This window comes from Pseudorca crassidens, chromosome 11 (genome assembly GCF_039906515.1).
Source record: "Pseudorca crassidens isolate mPseCra1 chromosome 11, mPseCra1.hap1, whole genome shotgun sequence".
NCBI lineage: Eukaryota > Metazoa > Chordata > Mammalia > Artiodactyla > Delphinidae > Pseudorca > Pseudorca crassidens.
The window spans coordinates 97,380,185-97,402,520 of record NC_090306.1 but is presented as its reverse complement, the minus strand read 5'-3'; the positions used below and the strand labels follow the sequence as shown (position 1 = coordinate 97,402,520).

The following is a 22,336-nucleotide window of genomic DNA, read 5'->3' as shown; positions in this document are numbered from 1 at the left end:
TCCATTAACAATTAACATGTAGACATCCAACCCAAATACATATGGTCCCCAGACAGTTTAATAAAGGCACTACTGCAATTCAGTGGAGAAAGGATGGACTTCTTCATCAGTGGTACTGGGACAATCGGTCATCCATATAAAAAATGAATCTTGACCCCAACCACAGGTCGTACTAAAAATTATTTGAAATGGAATATAGACCTAAATGTGAAAGATAAAAACAAGAAAGCTTCTAAAAGAAAACACTGGAGGACAGTTGGTAACCTTGGGTTAGGAAAAGATTTCTTAAACTGGATACAAAAAGCATACTAGGAAAATGATTGCTATCTGGTCTTCATTACAACTGAGAGCTGCTGTTTGTCAATCAAATGACACCATTAAGAGAGTGAAAGCAGAAAAAGAACAAAAAGAAAAAATTTTTAAAAGGAAAAGAAAAAACAGAAAAAATATAAAGGAACAAAATTTTCTAAAGAAATAAAAAACAAAAATATTTTAAAAAGGAAAAAGAGTGAAAACAGAAGAAAAACAAAAAGAAAAAAGAAAAAAATTTTAAAGACAATAAAAGAAAAACAGAAAAAATATATAAAGGAACAAAAAGAACTTTTTATTTAAAAAGAAATAAAAAGGAGAAAGAAAAAAATTTAAAAGAAAAATAACAAAATTTAAAATATTTTTTTAAAAAAAAGAGTGAAAACAGAAAACTTAGACTGGAATCAAATATTTGCAATATATATATATCCACCAAAGGACTCAAATCCAGGATATAAAGGTCTGCTACAAATTTATAAGAAAAAGAAAGGCAATCCAACTTTAACATGGCGAAAGACCATACAAACACTTCACAAGGAGATACACCAATGGCTGATAAACACACGGAAAGGTGCTTATTACCACTAGTCATCAGGGAAATTCAAATTAAAACCACAATAAGGCACCTCTGCACTCTCACTAGAATAGTAAAAATTAAAGGACTGACAATTCCACATGTTGCTGAAGGATGTAGGGCAACTGGAACTCTTAGACTTTGCTAGCGAACATTTAGTGCAACCATCCTGGAAAACAGTTTGGCAAAATCTACTAAAGCCGGGCTTCCCTGGTGGCGCAGTGGTTGAGAGTCCGCCTGCTGACGCAGGGGACACGGGTTCGTGCCCCGGTCCGGGAAGATCCCACATGCCGCGGAGCGGCTGGGTCCGTGAGCCATGGCTGCTGAGCCTGCGCGTCCAGAGCCTGTGCTCTGCAACAGGAGAGGCCACAACAGTGAGAGGCCCGCGTACCGCAAAAAAAAAAAAAAAATCTACTAAAGCCAATAAACATATGCACTCCCTTAACCCAGCAATTCTACCCCTGAGAATTTACCCAAGAGAAGGAATGGCCATATCCACCCAAAGACATGGACAAGAGTATTCATCAGTCGTAGAGCCAAAGAACCAGAAACCGCCCAGATCAACGGGAGAATGGAAAAACACATAGTGGTATATTCACTCGGCAGAATCCTCACAGCAGTGAAAAAGAAGGAGGGACTTCTCTGGTGGTCCAGTGGGTAAGACTCCACGCTCCCAAAGCATGGGGCCGGGTTTGACCCCTGATCAAGGAACTAGATCCTGCATGCATGCTGCAACTAAGAGTCTGCATGCCACAACAAAGATCCCCCATGCCACAACTAAGACCCGGCACAGCCTAAATAAATAAATAAATAAATATTTTTTTAAAAAAATAAGTAATCTAGAGATGATTTTTTTTAAAAAAATGAAAAAGGAAATACACAAGCAACAACTTGGATGAACCTCACAGACACTGAGACAAAGATGCAGACACAAAAGGTAACGGCCTATATGATTCCATCTAAAGAAACCTCAGAAACAGGCAAAGGGAATCTATGGTGATAGAGGTCAGAATAGCTGCTACTTTGGGGTGAGGGGGAAGGTGACTGGGAAAGGGCAGGAGGGAGCCTTGCTGGGGACAGTGAGTTTCTCAGGGTAGATTTACAGTGATGTGCAACCCAGGTTAAAACCTCACTGAGCACTTAATAGCTGTGCCTGCTACTGAGTGTAATTTATACCTTAACCAAAAAAAGTATTTTAAAAAAATGGACACAGGGGCATACCTCGGTTTTTTTGAGCTTTTCTTTATTGCACTTCTTACAAATTGAAGGTTTGTGGCAACCCTGTATCGAGCACGTCTGTCGGCGTCATTGTTCCAACAGCATTTGCTCACTTTGTGTCTCTGTCACGTTTTGATTATTCTTGTAATATTTCAAACTTTTATTATTATTATATTTGTCGTGGTGATCTGTGATCAGTGATCTTTGTTGTTACTATTACAACTTACGGAAGACTCAGATGACGGCTAGCATCTTTTGGTAATGAAGTACTTTTTAATTGGGGTATGCTCTCTTTTTAATATTATTGCACAATCAATAGACTACAGTATAGTGTGAACATAATATGCACTGAGAAACCAAGAAAGTCGTATGACTCGCTTTACTGTGGTGGTCTGGAGCCAAACCCGCAATATCTCTGATTTGACTAGACATTATGAGTCTAGCCATTGATCACAAAGATCGCAAGCATACACGATGCTCCCTGCAGGCTTGTATGTAAGAGCAAAAACTTGGAAACCTCGCAAGGTCCATCAACAGAAGCTGGCTCGCCAGCTTCTTATTCATTCGTGGAATAAGAAACACTGATGAAAAACACACTCAAGACATGCTGCCAGAGCCATTCTCAGTTTTAAAACCTGTCTGGGGTGTAAATAGTCGTGTGTGTGCATTAATGCCTAGACAGAATCGGCAAGAAGGGACCAGATGCTTTGCAGAGGACACCAGACCAGGGCTCAGATTCCGGGCCCTGCCACTTCCTAGCTGGGTGACATCGTCCTGATTCTGTGCTCATCAAGAACACTCCGAATGACCACCTGGGGTCTCCTGAGGGGCTCATGTGCCTGGAGGGATGCTTCGCGCACACTCCCCGCGGGGCAGTCACAGCGGGCTTTAGAGTCAGGGGAACCCAGGTTCTAATTCTACCTCTCACTTCGCCAAGCTGGGTGCCCTGGAGCAAGATTCTCCTCTCTCAGCCTCCGTTTCCTGGTCTCCACAAGGGATCAAAAGTCAAGCATCACCTCCACGGCCCCTGTCACACAGAAGCGCTTCATCCTTGCTAACCAAGTAAATAAACTGGTCTAGAGATACCCAACAATCAAGAAAATAAACGCACAAGTGACATAATTGCAGACAGAGATAGTGCCAAGAAAATCAAGCAGGATAAGGCAATAGAGGGTCTGGGGGAGGGGGATGGTGAGGGAAGGCCTCCAGGACAAGGCGACATCAGGGCTGAGCTGGGATAATGAGAAAGCGGCCATGTTGGAATGACCTAGAGAAAGATCCATATGGCATGGAGGGGCCTGGATGAGACCTGAACCCAAAGCTGAGAGCTCATACCTACCCGTCTCCATCTTTGAAGGCCAGACCAGGAGAAGCAGGGTCCTCCTCTCCTGCTGCCCCAGGCCCTGACTCAGGGCCCACCTCTTCCAAATGACTGACACAGTGAGGGCACCCCTGCCCCCCACAGGGCTCTTACCCACAAGGGTGCCCCGTCCCTGATCTACCCAGGTACCCTACTGTTCCCCCACAGTGATGGGCGGGTCAGTCCTCTTCCCCAGGCTTCCCCCTGGCTCTCCAGCTTAGCTCCATCCTCACAACCAACAATCAGGCCAAGAGGGAGGTCCAGCCCATGCCCGTGTAGTGTCCCCAGGGACAAGAACTGTCCCTCCTGCAGTCCTCGCTCCCCAGGGGCAGGAACTCTGCTGTGTCCTTCTGCTGTGTCCTCGGCCCGAGCACGGGCTGGGCAAGAGCTGCCACTTGGATGAGTTTGTCGAGTGACAGGATGAATGAAAACGCTTTTTTACTTCAGTCTCCCTGGGGCCTGGCACACAGCAGGAGTGCACTAACGCCTATTAGTGAAACAAAATGAAAGTATAGCCGTGTCCAAACACATATGGGCATGTATGTACACTCAGAGACGCTGCTTATCCCTCGTCGCTGAGGTTCTGTAGATGTCACATTTCTCAGATAACTCAACGCAACTCCTCCAAGAGCGAAAGCTTGATTTCTGTTTACACAGCTTTGGACAATCATCTCTCGGAGGAGTTGCTCACCCCACTGCTTTTAGACACAAGTGGGCCGAATGCGAGCTGACCTTTCCCTGATGACTCAGAGCCCCTGATAGGAACGTCTGTGCTGTAATTAGAAAGCCAGTTTCCATGTCTGCTTTGAAGGTTTTCTGTCTCTATTCCTTGTTGTCCCCACTTCTGCTTGGATCTTAGCCGCCCTTTTTCCTCTTACCCAACCTCCTTCTCGTTTGCTGCTTCCACTCTTTTGGTCCCAATTCCCAAGTAAGTTAAAACTATGTGTTAAGTTAAGAGTCACTAGGTACTGAATTAGCATCTAAGGGCCTATCTTGGGCTGGGACTTTTTGATACCAATTCTGAGAGCCCAGAGGACTTCTGTGCTCATTCTGGTGTCCAGCCATTCATGAGAGACCTACCACCAACTCACCTGGGCACATCCCTTAATCTCCCTGCACCACTGGAAATAAGGATCGGGACCAGGTCTCAATGTGGAGACCTTCCTAGTCCTGAAACATTCAGCGCCACTGATGCCCCAGCTAAAGCTGGCCAGGAGCCCGGGGCAGGCGGGTACGGGGTGGGGGTGGGACTGCACTCACATTGTGAAGTTCTCCTCCAGGAAGCAGCGGTTGCGCAGCAGGCCCGCCCAGAGCTGCACGCCGATGATGCCAAAGATGAAGAAGACAAAGAAGCAGAGCAGGAGGACATTCCCCAGCATGGGCAGCGTGTCCAGGAGCAGGTTCACCAGGATCCGCATACCTGAGAGAGGGAAGGGTGGAGGGATGGGCAGACAGGGGCAGAGGTCCCGGAGAGGACAGAGGGAGAGCAGGGTTAGAGGAACAGAGAGGGGGCAGTGAAAGGAGAGGCGGGACACGTGGGCAGGGGCTCCTTACTGTCCTCAGCCTGCTCAGTGGCCACCAGACAGACTTCCTCCTTGGTACCTGCCCCTCCTCCCAGAGGCCACGGAAATGGCTCTGGGCCCCATGACACTTACACTAGATTCTGGGTGAAGAGGCAGGCATTTGTGGAGCACCTTTTATGTGCCAAGCGCCCTTCTGGGTAATGCACAAATATGATCTCCTTCGTGAGGGTGGTAATATTATCCCTATTTTATAGAAGAGGCAACTGGAGGTTCCTAGAACTGAAGCTACTCGCCCAAGGTCACACAGATAGGAAGCAGCAGGGTCTGGATTTAAACCAGGTGTCCTGACACCAAGTTAGCACTCTTTCCACAACCCTCAAGTACCCGGAGGCCTAGGACTGAGGCCAGCTCATCTCCCTATGCCCAGCACCCACCCAGAATGGGCACAGTAGGAGCCTAATAAGTGTCCTTCATCTCCGGGGCAGTCAGTGGTTCCCTGACCTTGCCAGGACACATCAGTACCAGCCAAAACCACCCTGCTGACCCGCCCACTGCATGATGGAACCGGGCAGACCTCTCAGAGCCACCTACAGAAGAACCCTGGCCAGCCGAGGGACTCAGACCTGGCCTGATGCCAGAGGAAGAGGACTCTTCCTTTCCTAAGAAAGGGCTGCGATGAACAACCCAAGGCAGAGGCAAAACAGAAGGTGGGGAAGTGGGCGTGGAGACAGACATCCCCAGGGAGGGCGACGCGTGACCTGAAGCGGGCTTCAGGCAGGCATGGGAAGGGGGCAGAACGTGTGCTCCTAGGGAGGTCTGACATCCTGAAATGCCTCAGGTAGGGAAAGCCTGCGGAAAGCACATAGAGCTTTAGAGAGATTTAGAGAGATTTAGAGAGATTCGGGTTCAAATCCTCACCCTGCTAGCCTCTGGGACCTGTGGGACCTGAACCAGTCCCTTCCCCTCTTGGAGGATAAGGTCCCTCAGCAGACGGGCCCAAGAAGACAGCAACCACTCTGCAAAGATTCCCCAGCTCAGGGCCCACAGCCAACTCTCAGCAAACTCCGGGGCTCCCGCCCCACAGAGGAAGTGGAGATGCTCAGCTTCCGGCACTGCTCCACACACTTACCACCCTTCACGTCTGTCTCCCCATCCTTCCCTTCTGCCCCTCCTGCCCTGGGCTGACCCATCTGCACCCTCCGTGCCCTCTCTCTCCCCGCGGGCTCAGTACCCCGGCTGTGAAAAGGGCCCAGCTCTCCCAAGTCTGGGTGACATCATCTGCACAGCTTCAGTAACTGTCTGCATGTCACCCACTCCCTCCTGACTCCTCAGGAGTCACTGGAGAATCCGCAGGAATGCAAGCCCCAGACAGGTGGGTCACCTCTGTAGTTCTGCCCAGCTCCCTTTCCCAGTCCTATGAAAACAGCACCAATTCTCCCATTCCAGTCCTGTGGTTTGGGTGGGCTGACATGGAGATCACATGACCTAGGCCTGGCCAATCAGCATAGCCTGTTCCTCTAGCCTCAATGATCTGTCCAGGATGGGCACGTGACTCCATCCAGGACCAATGAGAGTCTGCACTGAGACTTCTGCTGGAACTACAGGAAAAGAGATGCTCTCTTTCTGCAGAGGTTACAAGCTGGGAGGAGTTAAGCCTGGAGCTGCTGGGGCCATTTGCCTCCCGGGAATAATGCCTGCCTGGGGTTGAAGCCAGCCCAAGGAAGGCAGAGCCCAGGACAGAGAGGGAGTGATTCCTGATAACACACTCTACAACACAAATCTGGGCACGTCATCACTATGTATGAAAAGTGCTGGCATTCTCATCAGTTACAGAAGCTGTGGTTTGTGGACCCCTGGCAGGTTGGGGGAGGTCCGTGGAAGGACTACGGAAGGTCCATGAACCTTATGGAATTGCTGTAAAGTATGCAAGTATGATGCCATGAATTTTTCTGGGAAGAAGGTCCACGCAAGTGTCTGTGGCCCCAAAGAGTGTCAAGAGCTGGTGGGTCACCCTTGAGCGCACCCCCCCCCCCAAGATCCTGTGATTCCTGTGAACCCTGCCTACCTCTGTAGCCTCATCTTCCTCTCTGCCTCCCTCCGTCCCCAGTGTGCATGCTATGTCTAGCAATATCAAATTATTTAAAGTTCCATAAAGCTACCATGGGATTTCACACCTCCATGCTTTTTTATTCATGCTGTCCCCTCTTTCTAGAACACTCTTCTGCCTCTCTTGTGCCTGGCAAACCTCTATTCAGCCACCACATCTCAGTTAAGAGTCTGCTTTCTCTCTGTGAAGACTTCCCATACCCTTTCTAAGCCCCTCTCCCTCTCTTCTGTTCTGGGCAACCTCAGCATCTCTGACCCAGCCTAGGATGGACAGTTGTGCAGGTTGCACAACCTTGGAGGTACCATTTACATCAACATCCAATCTTCTTCTAACCCTAGTGTGTAGTCATCTGTTTACCCTCCTGTCTCTTCCACTTGGCTCTAACCTCCTGGGGGCAGGGCCTGTGTCTATGTCACCTCAGTGTTCTTGGAACCCAGCAGGTCCTGGCCCAGAGCAGAGGCTCAGCCAACATTTATTGAATGACTGCTTGTGAATGAATGATGTGCCAAGTCATAGGGAGGGAGTGGAATATTGGAGAGGGGAGGATGGAAGGATGGTGACAAGGAGAACAGTGGCCCTGTCCAGATTTTTATTTATTCCAGGAGTGATGGCTGAGGTAGTTTTTTTTTTGTTTTTTGGGTTTTTTTTTTTTTTTTTTTTTTGCGGTACGCGGGCCTCTCACTGTTGTGGCCTCTCCCGTTGCGGAGCACAGGCTCCGGACGCGCAGGCTCAGCGGCCATGGCTCACGGGCCCAGCCGCTCCGCGGCATGTGGGATCCTCCCGGACCGGGGAACGAACCCGCGTCCCCTGCATCGGCAGGCGGACTCTCAACCACTGCGCCACCAGGGAAGCCCCTGAGGTGGTTATTCATGAGGGTAGTTATTTGGGATTTGCATCACAAGCTCTGTATGGAGTGATTTCCAATCAATAATTAATGCCCACCCCCATCCTCCCTCCCCACAAAACTAGGTCAGCCTCCTCTTGGGAAAGGCAGTGGGGCTCCTTTGTAAGCTCCTGCTCTCCAATTGAGAGCAAGCCAGGGTGAGTGAAGGCTCAATACCCCACCTCGCCACGTCTGCCCCCCGCCACTGCAGGGTAGCCAGGGGGTGTGCAGAAGAGGGAAGCGAGAAAACAGAGCAAGCACCCTGCAGTCCATCCAAATGTTAATTCAGCTGCAGGCCTTTCTGATGCCCCATCATTCATTCACTCATCAAACACTTATAAATACTGTTGCATATGAGGCACGGTGCTGGGCACATGGGGAAACCAAAATCCTCATTTTTTTACGCCCTCATTTTTTACCCCTGCTGGTAGAGCTTGCAGTCTACCAGCAGGGGGTCAGGGGACCACAGTGTTGGGGAAACGGACCATGCCTGGGCAGTGAGGGCAGCTCCAGGCCCATTCCTGGAGGGGCTGACTCGAGCTGGGCCCTGCAGGATGCCGGGAGCTGTGGCAAAGTCGCAGAGGGGTGACCGTTCAGAGAGGGCATCCAGACTGTGCTTGGGGGTCTAAGGAGGGCGGGGCTCTCTGTTAGGTGGCTGGTCAGGGTGGTCCATGGGCAGATTTCTAAACAGGGCGAGCGCTTGGTCAGCTCTGGGCTTTAAAGGGGAAGGAGTAATCCTGGAGGACAGGACAGAGGCAGGAGGCAAGCACGGAGGGCCAGGTGGCAGCTGTGAGAAGGGGTGAGATCAGAAAGGCCTGGAGGAGGCAGCTCCTCACCATCCCAGCCCCGCTTCTCCGTGTCTGCTCCCCGGGCCCAGCCTGTGTTGCTCAGTTAATTACATTTCTCAGTTCTCCAGGACATTGAAATTCTGAAACGCTCCTGAGAACCTGCCAGGCTGGCTTCCCTGAATGGCAGCCCGGTCCCTCCTCCCCTCCTGCCACCCTCTGCTGAGCTGGGCCGCAGCTCACTTCACAGCCCCCCTGGGGCCCGGGGAGTCCCAGGGCCACAGAGCCACCACATAATTAGCTAATTAGGGGCTCAGAACGAGTTCATCACTTCCGTGCCAGGAAACAGGGGCTACGCGATTAGGGAGCCCGGGAGGACCCCATGAGAGCCCAGCTAATCCTCCTTTTATGCCCATGGTCAAGTAAGTAATTAGCTAAGGCAAATCCGATGGTTCCACTCTGCCCTCATTTCCCCTGGCACTGTGTACAGGAGAGAGAGAGAGACAGACAGAAAGTGAAACAGAGAGAGAACTGTAGACAGAACAGAGATGGAGAGAAAGAGAGACAGAGAGAGACTGCCTTTAAGACCCATCACCATCTGCCTCGGACCATCCTTCCTGCTCGTCTCCCTCCAAACCGTCCCCCAGCCAAAGCCTCCTCCTCCAGGCAGTCTTCTCTGATTCTCACTCCCAGATACTTAGGAAGGCTTTCTGCATCTAGTTCCCCCATGGCTCTCCTTTTTCCTCTCTCAGGATGAGCTTGCCTGGTTCTGCTCTCTTAGTGTGACTTTTGAGGCCTTCAGCCTGGGGTGGGGACCAGGTGTGCCTGGGTGAGGGCAGGCTGCAGGCGACCCACGAGCGTGGTTGAGGGCCCTGCTTCCCTAGTTAAGAAGGGAAAGAGGACCCCGGAGTCCTCAGAACATTCAATGTAGTCCCTGCCCTGATGAGCACGCAGGGCATCAACCCACAGCAGGACATCTGGGCCCCAGTCCTGGCTGGGCGTCCTTGAAACAGTTTGCCCTCTCTGGGGCCCAGAGGCCTCATCTACAGAAGAGGACGGGGGTTCCTGTCCAGCCTCAGAAACACCCCAAGGCCAGGACACCTCCGAGTGGGGTGCCCCCAAAGTTAGAAGCCTCCAGCAGCCCAGCCACCCCCGTGGGGAAAGTGTAAATCTTCATCCCAACTGCCCCCATCCCCCCTTCACAGGCCCCCACAGCCTGGCTCCAGTCTATCTCCCAAGCCTCGCCCCCCACGCCCTCCACGCCACACCTGAACCCGCTGCTCCAGCCAGACAGCAGACGCGCCCGGCGCCCTGGCTCCCCACCTCTGCACACTCTGCCCCCACTCACACCGCCCCCCACTCTCTGCCACAAGGGGTCCTTTGCTATTGTGCTGCTGGGGGCAACGCCAGGGGCACTTCCCACGGCAGGACGGGGTCCATGCTGGAGCCAGACTGACCCACTTCCAGTCCCTGGAAAGCCCAGATTCTGGGTCACCGCCGGGCCCTCAAAGTCGCCCAGAAGTCCATCTCTCCACCATTTTTAAAACTCAGCTGCGTGGTCGCCTCTTCTGGTCCCCAGGCTGAGCTCGTGCTCCCGCAATGGGCTGCCACAGCCCCATCCTCCCTCCGTCACAGCGCTTGTTACGCTGTCGGCCTTCATCGCAGCTCTGCCCTCCTCTCCCCGCCGGAAACCAGGAGGGCAAGGCCCACCGGGGTGTTCCGCATCCTCCGACCCAGCCCAGGGCCTGGCACAGAGTGGCCCCTCCGAGGAGGGCAGCTTGAACGAATGTAGGAGTGATGGCTGAGTGGACGGATCATTTCAACAAGCGTTTAGTGAGGGCCTACTACGTGCCAGGCACTGTTTTAAGCTCTAAGGATGCATCCGTTTAAAAAAACACACAAAAGGGACTTCCCTGGAAGTCCAGTGGTTAAGACTCCTAGCTTCCACTGCAGGGGGCAAGGGTTCCACCCCTGGTCCTGGAACTAGGATCCCGCACACCACACGGCACGGCCTAAAACACAGAAATACACCCACACACACACGCACACACACCCCAAATCCCCTGCCCTTGTGAAGCACACATTCTAGGTAGGGGTAGGGAGAGACAGAGAAACAGCAAACGTAATAAGTAAGTACATTTCCTCATTTGTTGGGTGGTTAAGTGCTACGAACACAAGAAGTAGAATGGGGGAGGAGATGGGGAGGGCTGGGCTGGGGCCGGGGGTCAGGCTGGTATAAAATGGGGGCCAGGAAAGGCCACACCAGCAAGATGCGTAGAGCAATTGTGTGCACAGCTGGGGGAAGAGCTCTCCAGGCAGAGGGAACAGCCAGGGCACAGACGGGAGGGAAACGGGGCTGCCTGCAAGTGAATGTGAAACTCTGGCTTCGACTCGCTCTGAGTGTTGTGGGCAGAAGAGAGACATGGTCTCCCAGCTGCTGGGGAGAAAATGGACGGTGTGGGCCAGGGAGGAGGAAGGAGGCCCGTTAGGAGGCGCCAGCCTGCAAGATGGTCTACAAACACACCTGTGTGACCCTGGCACATGCGGACGCATCTCTGGAAAGGGTACCGGGCCTGTGGGCTGCATGGCCAGGAGGGTGACAGTGGCCACATGGTGGCTGTTTCCCGAGGGCAGCCCCTGCCTTCCCCTGGGACAGAAATGGGGAGCACTGAGGGGGCGCCCAGGAGAGATTCGGCCTCTGCCTGGTGCCCTCCCTGCTGAGATTGCCTGGGCCAGATGCTGGGCTTCCTCCGTGACTCTCCAGGGTGGGGACCAGGGCTTCTGCCCACCTGTCCTCTCCACCCTGCCTGGCCCGGCCCAGCCACTGCTCACCTGCCATCCTGATGATGCAGAAGTGGCTGGTCCTGACGTGGCAGTGGAGGGGGTCGTGGCTGGGCTCAGGAAACCTCTTGAAGGTTGAGCCGAGGGGTGGGGTGTGGATGCGGGCGGTAGAGAGGAACCCAGGCATCTCTGAGGCTGGGGGCCTGAGACTAGAGGCACGGAGCAGCCCTCAGTGAAGATGGGGGTCCGCGGGGATGGGTGGGGTCTGGGGTGCGTGGTGTACACCCATGTGAAGTTGCTTCGTAAGATCTCAGGGTCCGGGGTTCAGGAGAGAGAAGTACGGCCTGGAGCGTCACGTGGGTGGCATCAGGGTAGAAATGGTCTCTAGGTAGCATTTAAAGCCAGGAGCTGGGGGAGATGGATGACAGATGGGCAAACTGATGGAGCTGCTCAACCTTTTCACCCCTTCTCGCCGGGGACCCCCCAGACCAGACCCTCCGCCCTAAGGAAAGCTGGGCAGCAGCGAGGCAGAGGGCCCTGGTGGCCGTAGGGGGCCAGGAGGAAGACGGGGGTGTGCTTCCTGACAGGCATCTCCCCTGGGGGTCCGGGGTGCTCTCTGCAGACAGGAACTGTCAGCCCACATTAGCGGGGCCGCTCTGCCAGGCCCGGGGCAAGGGGCGCCGAGGCTGTGCTCGGCCTGGGGGCTCCCCTCTCTCCCTGGTCTGGCCAGGTCAGCGGAGGGCGCTGAGCAGCCGGGAGAGGCCGTGTGCTGCCCCTGCCATGGCCAGTGCCAACTAATCAGGGGCACAGTGGGTACCGGGAGGCCGGGCCAGGCAGCATACGGCTGGGCTGCCGAGGACACAGCTACTGGCCCCAGCCCAGCCTGGGAGGGGCCTGTGGGCTGAAGAGGGCCCTCAGTGCCCACTCCTGAGATAAGAGACAATCCCCAGCAAGGAGTCTGCAGCCCTGCACCCTCCACCTCAGGGGAGGCCTTGGTTTCCTCCCCAAGGCTGTCAGGGCTCACTCCCTAGAGGGTGGGCCTGGTCCTGTGCCACTGAAGGTAGCCCCCCACTGGGTACCTTCCTGCCCTTTTACTCCTTCTTCAAATGTCCCGCGCCCCCTCCTGTCTGAAGCCTCCTCAAAGTACGTCGTTAGTGGCCCTTCCCCTCGGCCCTGATGCTTCCATTAGAGCACACGTCCCCCGCCCAGAGCTCCTGGCTTGAGTGTCTGCCTGCAGAGACGGGGCTGCATCTGCGTCTTCTCTGTGACCCCACAGCTGACCCAAGGCCCGGCCCCATTGCCCCTTAGTGGATGCTACTTTGGGTGAACGGATGATTGGATGATTGGATGAATGAATGCATACACAGTGCCTCTCTCCCTTCATCTTGTGTCCTGTCCACGAATCACTCCTTCCTGATTTGCAGAACAGAACTTGACCCCAGCGGAGGAGGTGGCGGTAGGGGGCGGGGGGCGGGGTGTACCTTCACCCCACCCCCACCCCAAGCATCTCTCCTCTCACAGTCCCGGCTGCTCTTTACTGTTGTCCAAGGTCCTGCACCCCAAGTCCCATTAAACACACGTACAGAGTGGAAGTGCTGAGATTCTCATGCAAGCTCTGTTTCAAGGTCCCCCAGCCCCACCGCCAATAGATGCGGAGTATGAGACCCCCACGTGATCAACGTACGGTGTTTGCACCTTCCCTGGGCACCTTCTAGGAGCAGATGTCATAAGGATGTTTTGCTGCCCCACAGCCTAGCGAGGAAGGGCTGAGACCCCATTTTATGGATGGAGAAACTGAGGTCCGAGAGGTGGAGCCACTGGCCAAGATCCCAGGCACAAACGCTGGTCTAACTGCTCTGGATGCAGCAGTCTGTAGCCTCAACACTGGGACCCTCCCTCTGTGAAAAGGGCAGGGATGGGGCAGTTCACAGGGCACATGTTCCACACCTGGCACTGCAGATTAACCCACATGATGGTGCTGTGTGCCATCCCCCTTGTGCAGACAGGGGTCCGAAACAAAAGAAGAATCTTCCCCCAGGTCCTGCAGCTAATTAACACAGGACCAAGCTTTGAATGCTGGCAGGGTGACTCAGACACCACGCTCTGCACTAACCATTGCGCCATCCTCCTTCCTGCCCTGACTCATCCCCCTCGGGCTGCTTGGGGCCTGGCACCACGAGAACTCTGCACCCTGACAGTGAAAGGCGTTCGGAGGTCTGGGGCACACCAAACTTGGGGGTAGATGGGAAGAGAAGGGGCCTTGAGGGCATTACTTCAGCCCACGGGGTCTTTCTACTTTGACCTTGGATGTGGGCAGGGGTCTTTCCTGATGCCCTGCAGATGGAGTGGGCGGCTGAGATGGCTACACACTAAAAGGAAAGGAAGGAGGTTGTGAAAAGGAGCAAAAAGCTCTGGCCAGCTGTGTGGCCTTGGGCAGGTTACTCAACCTCTCTCTGACTCAGTTTCCCCATTTGTAAAGTGGGCATCACAATGGTACCAACATCCTAGGGCTGTTATGAAGGTGAAATGATACAGCCCATGTAAAGCATCTGATAAATTTTAGCCATTTATCTTTATTAGGAAATCCCTAGAAGATGTGGAATGCTCACCTTCCACCTCCCCATGACACGCAGTCCTCTGCCCAGCCCCACTGTTCCCAGGACAGCTCCTGCTCTCCACCTTGGCACATGCAATTCCACTCCATCTGCAGGGACCACCCTCCCCAGCCCTCTGTGTCCTTGTTGAGCATCTTCCAAAACCAGCCTCTGCAAAGAGGTCCTGACGCCCCTACCTTCCACCCCCAATGCTCCCAGCACCTTCTTCATAATAGTAGCACCTGTTGGCCACTTACTGCATACAAGGCTCCATGCTAAGCTCTCTACACACCTGAGGGCATTTCATCCTTACAAAACCATATGGAAATTGCTATTATTAACCCCATCTTATCGTTGGAGAAATAGAGGCCCAGCGTCCCACAACAGGCAGGTGAAAGAACTAGAACCGGGGCCTGTCAGCACAGAGTAAGTCTCCAGTCCTGCCTGCAGCTGGGGCCGGACAGGAGCCTCACCCACAGCACTGTCAGCTCTGCCTCCCTGTCCCTGGGCCCTGCCCAGCCCAGCCCCATCCCAGAGGCCCCTGCACAGAGGTGGCTTCTTGCTGACCCAGGGGTTGTTAGTTGGACTGGGCTCCAGGAAGGGGGCAGGGGCCCAGGCGAGTATCAGCATCCCCAGCAGCTGCCCCTGTGCTCCCCAGGCCTCCCTCCCAACCCCCTGCACAGGCTGGGCAGGGTGTGCAGTGGCAGGGTGCAGATGTGGGCCAGCAGCTCAGACTCAGCCGGCTCAGGCTTTAGCAGAACTGCCCTAGTTTCTTACTGGAGAAAAAAGCACTTTTCATATTTAAATGGCTTGGCCAATGGGCTTTGGGAGGCACTGCAGCTGATTGGGGGGTGTATAGGCTGGGTGAGGCCTGGAGTCCGCTGGTGCCAGGAGGGGGCGCTTTCAGAGATAATCCAGCCCCATCTTGCCAAGGCCCAGAAAGGGATAGCAACTTATGAAAGGTCACACAGCGAGGAACCAGAACCCAGCCTCCTGACTGGCAGTCTAGTGCTTCTTCCCTCCCTCCCTAACCTCCTCCCATGCACTATCTCCTGCCCTTTATCCACCAATGGTTCAGTGGCCAGGACAGACCTGGCAGGAGTAGGGTGGAGGGACATATTTTTAACGAGGTTCTGTAAAGAGCACCACAACTCCCAGGTGCCCCAACCATCCTGGACAAAGTCAGAACCACACATCTAATCAGTCCCTCCTCCTCCTTTGTGCAAATAGGGAAACTGAGGCCCAGAGACACCCAGGGGCTTCCAGGTCACACAGCAGGCTCCCTGCAGAGCTAAGAAGTAGAAATTACATTCCCTGACAACCCAACTGAGTCTTCCTCGTTGGTCGTGTTTTTAAACTACTTTTTAAACTACAGGCAGCCGCCCCTCTCTCCACAGCTTTGCAATTAATAACCCATAATTTCACTTTGCCTAGTCCCAATTCTCTAGCCTGCCATCTAGTGGCCACATTGAAAGCTACAGGCTATTGTTGAAAAGAAGGCGTCCCAGGGCAGAAGCGGCTCTAAAGATAAGTAAATGGGAGGACCTGGAATGTTCATGGAAACATCTAAGAAAAAAGAAGGCAACCAACCAAACTTCTCGAAGAGACACTTCTAAGACTGTGCCCCGCCCCCCATGCCGCTTATTCCCCAGTGACCCTGGGCAGAGCTCCTGGCACCTGGGAAGGACGCTGCCCCTTCTGTAAATGAGGGTCTGGATCAGAGGACCTGCTCCAACAGCCTGAGGCTCCTGTTAATCAAGCTGCTCATGAAGACGGATTTATCTTAAGGTCCCTTTCCAGGGGGACGCATCAGTTATATTTTGGATCCTGGAGCGCTGTGCCTCCAGGTTCTGAGAAAGCAAGATTCGAGATTCGTCTGTCAGCTGAGAGGCAGAATCAGCTCGGAGTGGAAACAGAACTGCCCACCTCAGGCCACCCTGGGCCTCCCAGCGAAGCCTATTAGAAGGAAAGAGGCCCCTAAGGAAAGAGCCGAGCTCCTCTCTGGGCCCTTGGGGCTACCCAGCCTCCAAAATCGGAACCTCCAGGAGCGCAGGGCCCAGCCCCGCCCTTCTCCAGAGAAGTGAACGGACTGGCTCTGGGGACCTGGAAGTGACCCCTACAGCCGGGAGCTGCAAATGAGCTCCTCACGCGGGCAGCGAGAGAGGGCGAAAAGGGCAGGGAGGAGAGGCACGTGGGCCCACACCCCGCACACGTGCACACACATATACATACAGCACATGGTCTCTCATAGATACAGAGACCCTCACACCCACACGCGCGCACACACGCGCACAGGTGTACAGAAACCCACCCGGAGAGAGAGGCCCATACCCTGTGTGTGTATCCTGTCTGCCCCCCACCCAGACCATCTCTTCTGAAATGTCCTGTCACGTCGCTGCTCCCATGCCTGTCAGATCCCGAGACCTGACGGGGGACGCAGAATGCAGGATCGTGTACAAACGCCCCTGTGTGACATCGGCACAGGCACCCGCATCTCTGGAAAGGGTACCGGGCCTGTGGGCTGCATGGCTAGGAGCGTGACAGTGGCCACACGGTGGCTGCTTCCTGAGGGCAACCCCTGCCTTCCCCTGGAACAGAAATGGGGAGCACAAAGGGGGCACCCAGGAAAGATGCGGCCCTTGCCTGGTGCCTTCCCTGCTGAGGTTGCCCAGGCCAGATGCTGGGCTTCCTCCGTGACTCTCCAGGGTGGGGACCAGGGCTTCTGCCCACCTGCTCCTCTCCACCCTGCCTGGCCCGGGCACGGCTCACCCACACTACCAGAGCAATCCTCTGTGTCCACTCCACTTCTGCCAGGCGTTTCTAAAACACTCCCTTGCCAGGTCAATCCCCACGCTCCGCTGGGTCTCAGCTGACTCCACCTCAGACCCCCAGTGCCCCCCACTCTGCCCCTCCCTGCACCCCCATAAGCTCCACATGCCTGGCACCCCTCCGTCTGAGCACTGACTGCACAGAACAGCTACTGGATAAACTTGGCCAGCGGGCCCACTTCACACCTATTTACCGAGTGCTTTCCACACACCAGGCGTAGTTCTGGGCGCTGAGGGAACCAAGTCTGCCTTGTGGTCAGTTTCCCAGTAGGAGGTGGCGCCTGAGAGAGAGGAACATGCACCCCTGGGCAAGGTGGGCTGGTTAGAAACAGGCTCCAGTTTAGTCCCTCCCACTAACCTGCTGTGTGACCTTGGGCTGGTCATGGCCCTCTCTGGGTCTCATTCTCCACATTTGTTAAAAGGGGTAAAGATGGTTTTGAACAAGTTAATCTTTAAGGAGACTTCTAGGCTTGGTGGCAAGTGGGAAGGACAGAGACAGTCTGCCACCTAGGATGGCCTCTCTGGATTTCCCTTCCCTGCCCCCGAGGGAGTCTCCCCAGGACAGTGGGAGGGGCAAAGGTGATATAGCTGAACCGCCCCTCCCCCCTCTCCCACAGCTTTTGTTCTCACCGCTCACCCCCAGCCCCACCCCCATCTCTCAACCCCCACCTCAGGACCTTCACAGCAACTCTCAGGGGCCCCTGGAGTTTCCCATCACGTCAAGGCTCATGTGTGGGGAGGTGACCTTGTATATGCGACCTTGAGACTCCAGCACTCCAGGACCCCCTATGTAATTCACCCAACCTGTGCCAACCTGCCCTCCCAGGTCACCTTGCTCCACGAATATCCCAGAGCACAGCCTCCACTGCCCAGCCAGGCCTGTCCGGGCTGACCAACACGCTCTGTGAGCCCAGAGTCAGGCTGGCCCCACAGGCACTCACAGCGGACGGCCGCAGAGAGGTGGGCAGGGCGAGTGGCAGGGACCCCCAAGGCCCCAAGCCTGGGTATTGGCAGAGTGGGGTCAGTGGTGACTGTGGAGGAGGACAAGGTGCCAGGAGCCCTCTCACCTTCTGCAGATTGGGAAACTGAGGCTCAGGCAGGGGAGAGAAGCAAGGGGTCAGACAGAGCCAGGGAAAGAACTGGGCTTAGGACAGACATAACTCTGCTCAGATCCCTGCCTTGCCCCTGAATTGCTGTGTGACCTTATGCAAGCCACTTAACCTCTCTGAGCCTCACATAGGTTGTTCAGAGGGTTAAGTCAGCCAGCGGCATGTCAAGAGCCTGGCACACAGGAGGTGAGTAGATGCTCCTAAAAGTTCCTGACCTTCCCCATCAGGCCTGAAGCCCCCTGCAGGCAGGGCCCTCCCCCTCTCCTTCCCTAGATCCCCATCCCATTCGAGACACAGGGCAGTGGAAAGAGTCAGGAGACCTCCTGGGCAAGTAACCTCAAGTCTCCAAGTCTCAGTTTTTTCATCTCAGTTTTTCATGAGACTAACCCACCTCCCGCCAGGGGGACTGCAAGGCTCCGAAGAAATCACAGAGATGAAAAGCTTTGAAAGCTGGATGATTCTGGGCAGGTGTCAGGGGTTTTTGTTATCAGATAACCTCTCTCAATACTAGGTGGGCGGACAGATGGACGGGCAGCCGGTCAGATGGGGGAGTGGGTGGATGGACCTGTGGGGGATGAACCTATGGAGGGGGTCAGTGGGTGGGTCGGGAGCTCGAGCTCCAAGTCAGCACAAGTGGGGGGTCTGGGAGCCCCTCCCCAGTGGAATGCTGCACGACACCCTCCCTCAAACCAAGCAGCTTCTTTTCACACACCTGCCACCTTGACAGCCCCCCCCACAAGGAATCTTGTCCCCAAAAAGCCAGTATTTGCTGCAGTCTAAGTCCTTTTGGGACCCAGAGGCGCCAGGGCCACCTTCCAGCATCTTCAGGCCCAAATAGTGCCCCGTGAACCTCTGGCAGCAGGGCCCACATCTGTCCAGTCACTGAAGGATCCCGTGCCCAGCACAGGCCTGGCATGGGGAGATGCCGGTCAGTCTCTGCTGAGTGAGTGAGTGCCCTGGGGCAGGGGAGGGGGCACCAACTCACTGGGCACACGGTTGATGGCTTTGAGGGGCCTCAGGACACGCACGGTGCGGATGGCCGACAGGTTGATGTTCTGGAGGTCCAGGGAGTACTCGACCATCCTGCGAAGAGAGGGGAGAAGAGTGAGGCCCAGAGCACGGGGACAGCAGGGCCACGGCCGGGCCAGCCACGCCCACGCCTGCCTGGACAGGGTAAGAAAAGTGGTCAGAAACCCGGCTAAGCCCCAGTCAGCCCTCTGGCCTTGGGCTGTCTCCTTGGGCCCGTCTCCTTCTCTGTAAGCAGCGCAGGTGACATCCACCTCGTGGACTGCCCTGAGGGTTCCGGTAGATGCGGCCAGGGGCAGAGGGAATGGAGGGGCAGAGACCCTGCGGCCCCACCGCATGCCCAGCACTGTGCCAGGCGGCTCCTGCCTCCGCTTCCAGGGCAGCCTCTGAAACAGGGAGGATTCGCCCCATTCCTCAGAGGGGAGCATGGAGGAACTGCCGAGAGGCCCCCAGGCTGAGCCCAGACGGTGACAGGACATCACAGTCACAGCAGCAGCAGCGTCTGCGAAGATTTTGCTGAGGGCAGAGGCCGGAGTGGAGCCCCAGTCCCTCCGTCTCCCCAAGCCCCCAGGGGCCCCCCAAGCCAGGGTTAGACGCCCAGATTTATGAAGAGATGAGGCTGTAAGAGAGGTGACATCACGTGTCCCAGGTCACCCAGCAAACGGGTAGAGGCTCAAGCCAGGAGTCACACCAGTTCTGCCCCCCTCCACCCCCTCACACCCATCCCCCACTCCCCAACTCCCAGCTCCGCTGCCGGCTCAACGAGGCCAGGCGCAAACTGTACTTGGTCTGCAGGAATAACCCCTCTCCTGGGCACGCAAGGCGGCCGGCTCCAGCCTCGCAGGGCCCACTCCCGGCCTTTCTCCCACTGTCCCTTCTGCCTGCAACACCTCCATCATCTCTGTCCATTGAAACCTTCCTCAGGTTCTGTGCAGATGCCCCTGGAGTCCTGGAAGTTTCTCCACACCTGTGTCCATGATGAACCAGGCCAGTCTAGGTGCTGACTCAGACCGGCCCCTACCCTCAGGCGTCCGCACTCAGGCAGCGGAGAGACCGAAAAGCAAAGACAGCACTGGAGCCCTCACCACTGCCTCAGTTCTCATCCTCGGGGCCTCACCAAACAGGTCCCCCTCCCCTTCCAGTCTGCCTCCTCCAGGAGGCCTCCCCAGATCTCCAGGGGAGGCAGATCTCCGGTGTCCCCTCTATAGTTTCCTGCACGTCCGTCAGACCCTTCCTGCTCAGTTGCTTCTTGCCCCCCGTTTCCCCCTCTGAAAGACAGGCCCCAGGGGCCTGCAGCCCCAGCCTGACCCCAGACATCCCAGTCACCGGACCTGGGCCCCCCACCCTGAGACTCCGGCACTGCTGCCAGCTCCACCTGTCGCCGCCATCAGCGGGAAGTGAAGGCTTTTCCTACACACCCTGCAAACCTGTCCGACTGTTGCGGAGCCATCGCCCCCTCCCGCTGCTTGAAGAGTAATTGAGTGAAAGCTCTGTCTCCCTGAAATGCCTCCATCCATCATCTCCCGGCTTTCTGGGGCACAGGCTCCGGCTCCCATGCTTGTGTGCTCTCTCTCTCTCCTTTTTCACACACACACACACACACACACAAATGCAACACGGAATCAAACGTCTGCACACAACCATTGGTGCGCACACACGTACACACTCACTCCTTGGACACCCTCAGCCACACTCACTCCTACCAGGGCCCAAATTCAGATGAAGGGACATGACAAAAAAAGTGACAGAGACCTAAGAACTGGAGACGGAGACCAGGGGTCCCGAGGAGGGGGCAGGAGGGGGGTCAGTGGGGGCAGCAGCCAGGCAGAGAGGGTGAGGGCTGAGGCGCCCAGGGGTAGTGGGTGATCTGGGAAGGGGGCGCCGAAGGCGTGGGGCGGCGTAAGGATTCCGCGCGTGGGTGAGCCACGCCGTCATGTTCGTATTTGGTGGAAAGAGCTCTCCAGGCAGCCAGGGAGATGTGTGTGATAGAAGCACTGCGGGGGCAGCACACACGGGCACACAAACAGGCTCTCACACTGGCGCGCACGCGCGCACGCACACACACACCAGGCCTAGGAGAGCCACCCCATGGCAGGCAGCCCCTCCCCCAGGCCCCAACCTCTCAAACACAGACCCTCTTCCTTCTCTGCCTGGTTCTCTCCCTCCTGCCAGTGGGCTCGCTTTATGCTTTGCTGGGTGTGCTGGAGGTGGGAGATCCCAGCCCACGCCAGACTGAACCCACCCAGGTACTGCGTCCCAGGAGCCCCTGAGCACACCTGCCGAGACCCACCAAATCCCAGCCCAGGATTTCTTCCCATCCCGTGAAGTCTCACCACAGAGACAAACAGGTGCCTCACAGACGATGGGTAGACAGAAAAGCGAATGGTTTTTGAGGGCCTCCTGTGTGTGTTACCTGCGTTAGCCTGCTCGAGCCCCCTCTACATTTCTCAGATCCCACCTCATCCCTCTCTCTGCTGCCCTGGACCAGGCCGGGCCCACGGCTACAAGCCACACCAGGGCCTGCCTGCTGCAGGAGCCCTCAGGACACTCCTGCCTGGTCCCTGACTCTCCCGCCCCACTCAGCCACACGGGCTCTGTGCCCCTCCATCACCCCTCAAGGAACCCATAGCCCACCGTCTGGGACTACTGGTTCTTAATTAAGTTGGGGGCACCCACCATGGCCCCTGCCCCAGGATAGGCTGGGAGGCAAGAACGGGAAACTACAGATGCGTTGTGTAGTCAGGTCCCATGGTGAGGATTCAGGTTCACCTTCCTTTCTCTAAAATAAGTGGGGCGGGGGGCCGGCCTCTGGGTCCTGAGTGAGATACAACTTATGGCTGGGTGTCACCGAGGCCCACAGTTACCCAGAGTTAGTAAGCTTTAGGGTCTGAACGCCTCCTAGACCCCACCTCATGGGAGGCTGATCTGACTCTTGTCCCCATCTCTGAAGGGGACGAAGCAGCCACAGCCTGACAGACCCAGAGCGACACAGTGACCCAGTCCCTTCCCTTCACCTCTGACCCGATCCTCTACTACAAAAATTCCCCTAAGAATTAATCAGCCCTCAGGGTCCCCACTGAAAAGCCCTCAAGAGAAATTTCTGGGAGAATTTAGTGTCAAGATCTTAGCTCTGAGCTTCCTGGCAGTTGAGTCAAAAAGAGAAATGTGATGAGTCACTAAGTTCTCAGCAGCAGGAACGGTCTTGGCTTTGGGGGGTTTTGTTTGTTTGTTTGTTTTTT

The 22,336-nt window shown here is 55.4% G+C and overlaps 1 protein-coding gene across 6 annotated transcripts in view; it reads right to left on the bottom strand.

Annotated features, from left to right (window-relative positions):
* The window catches only part of CACNA1I (calcium voltage-gated channel subunit alpha1 I), a 118,549-nt gene that overhangs the window by 49,259 nt on the left and 46,954 nt on the right, over positions 1-22,336 (bottom strand). For all 6 annotated transcript variants that reach the window (XM_067698153.1, XM_067698154.1, XM_067698155.1 and 3 more), the window contains exons 5-6: positions 19,057-19,154; positions 4,722-4,881 (exon numbers count right to left, since the gene is read on the bottom strand). In XM_067698153.1, coding sequence (XP_067554254.1) covers positions 4,722-4,881; positions 19,057-19,154 — 258 coding nt within the window. The remainder of the gene's footprint in view (positions 1-4,721; positions 4,882-19,056; positions 19,155-22,336) is intronic.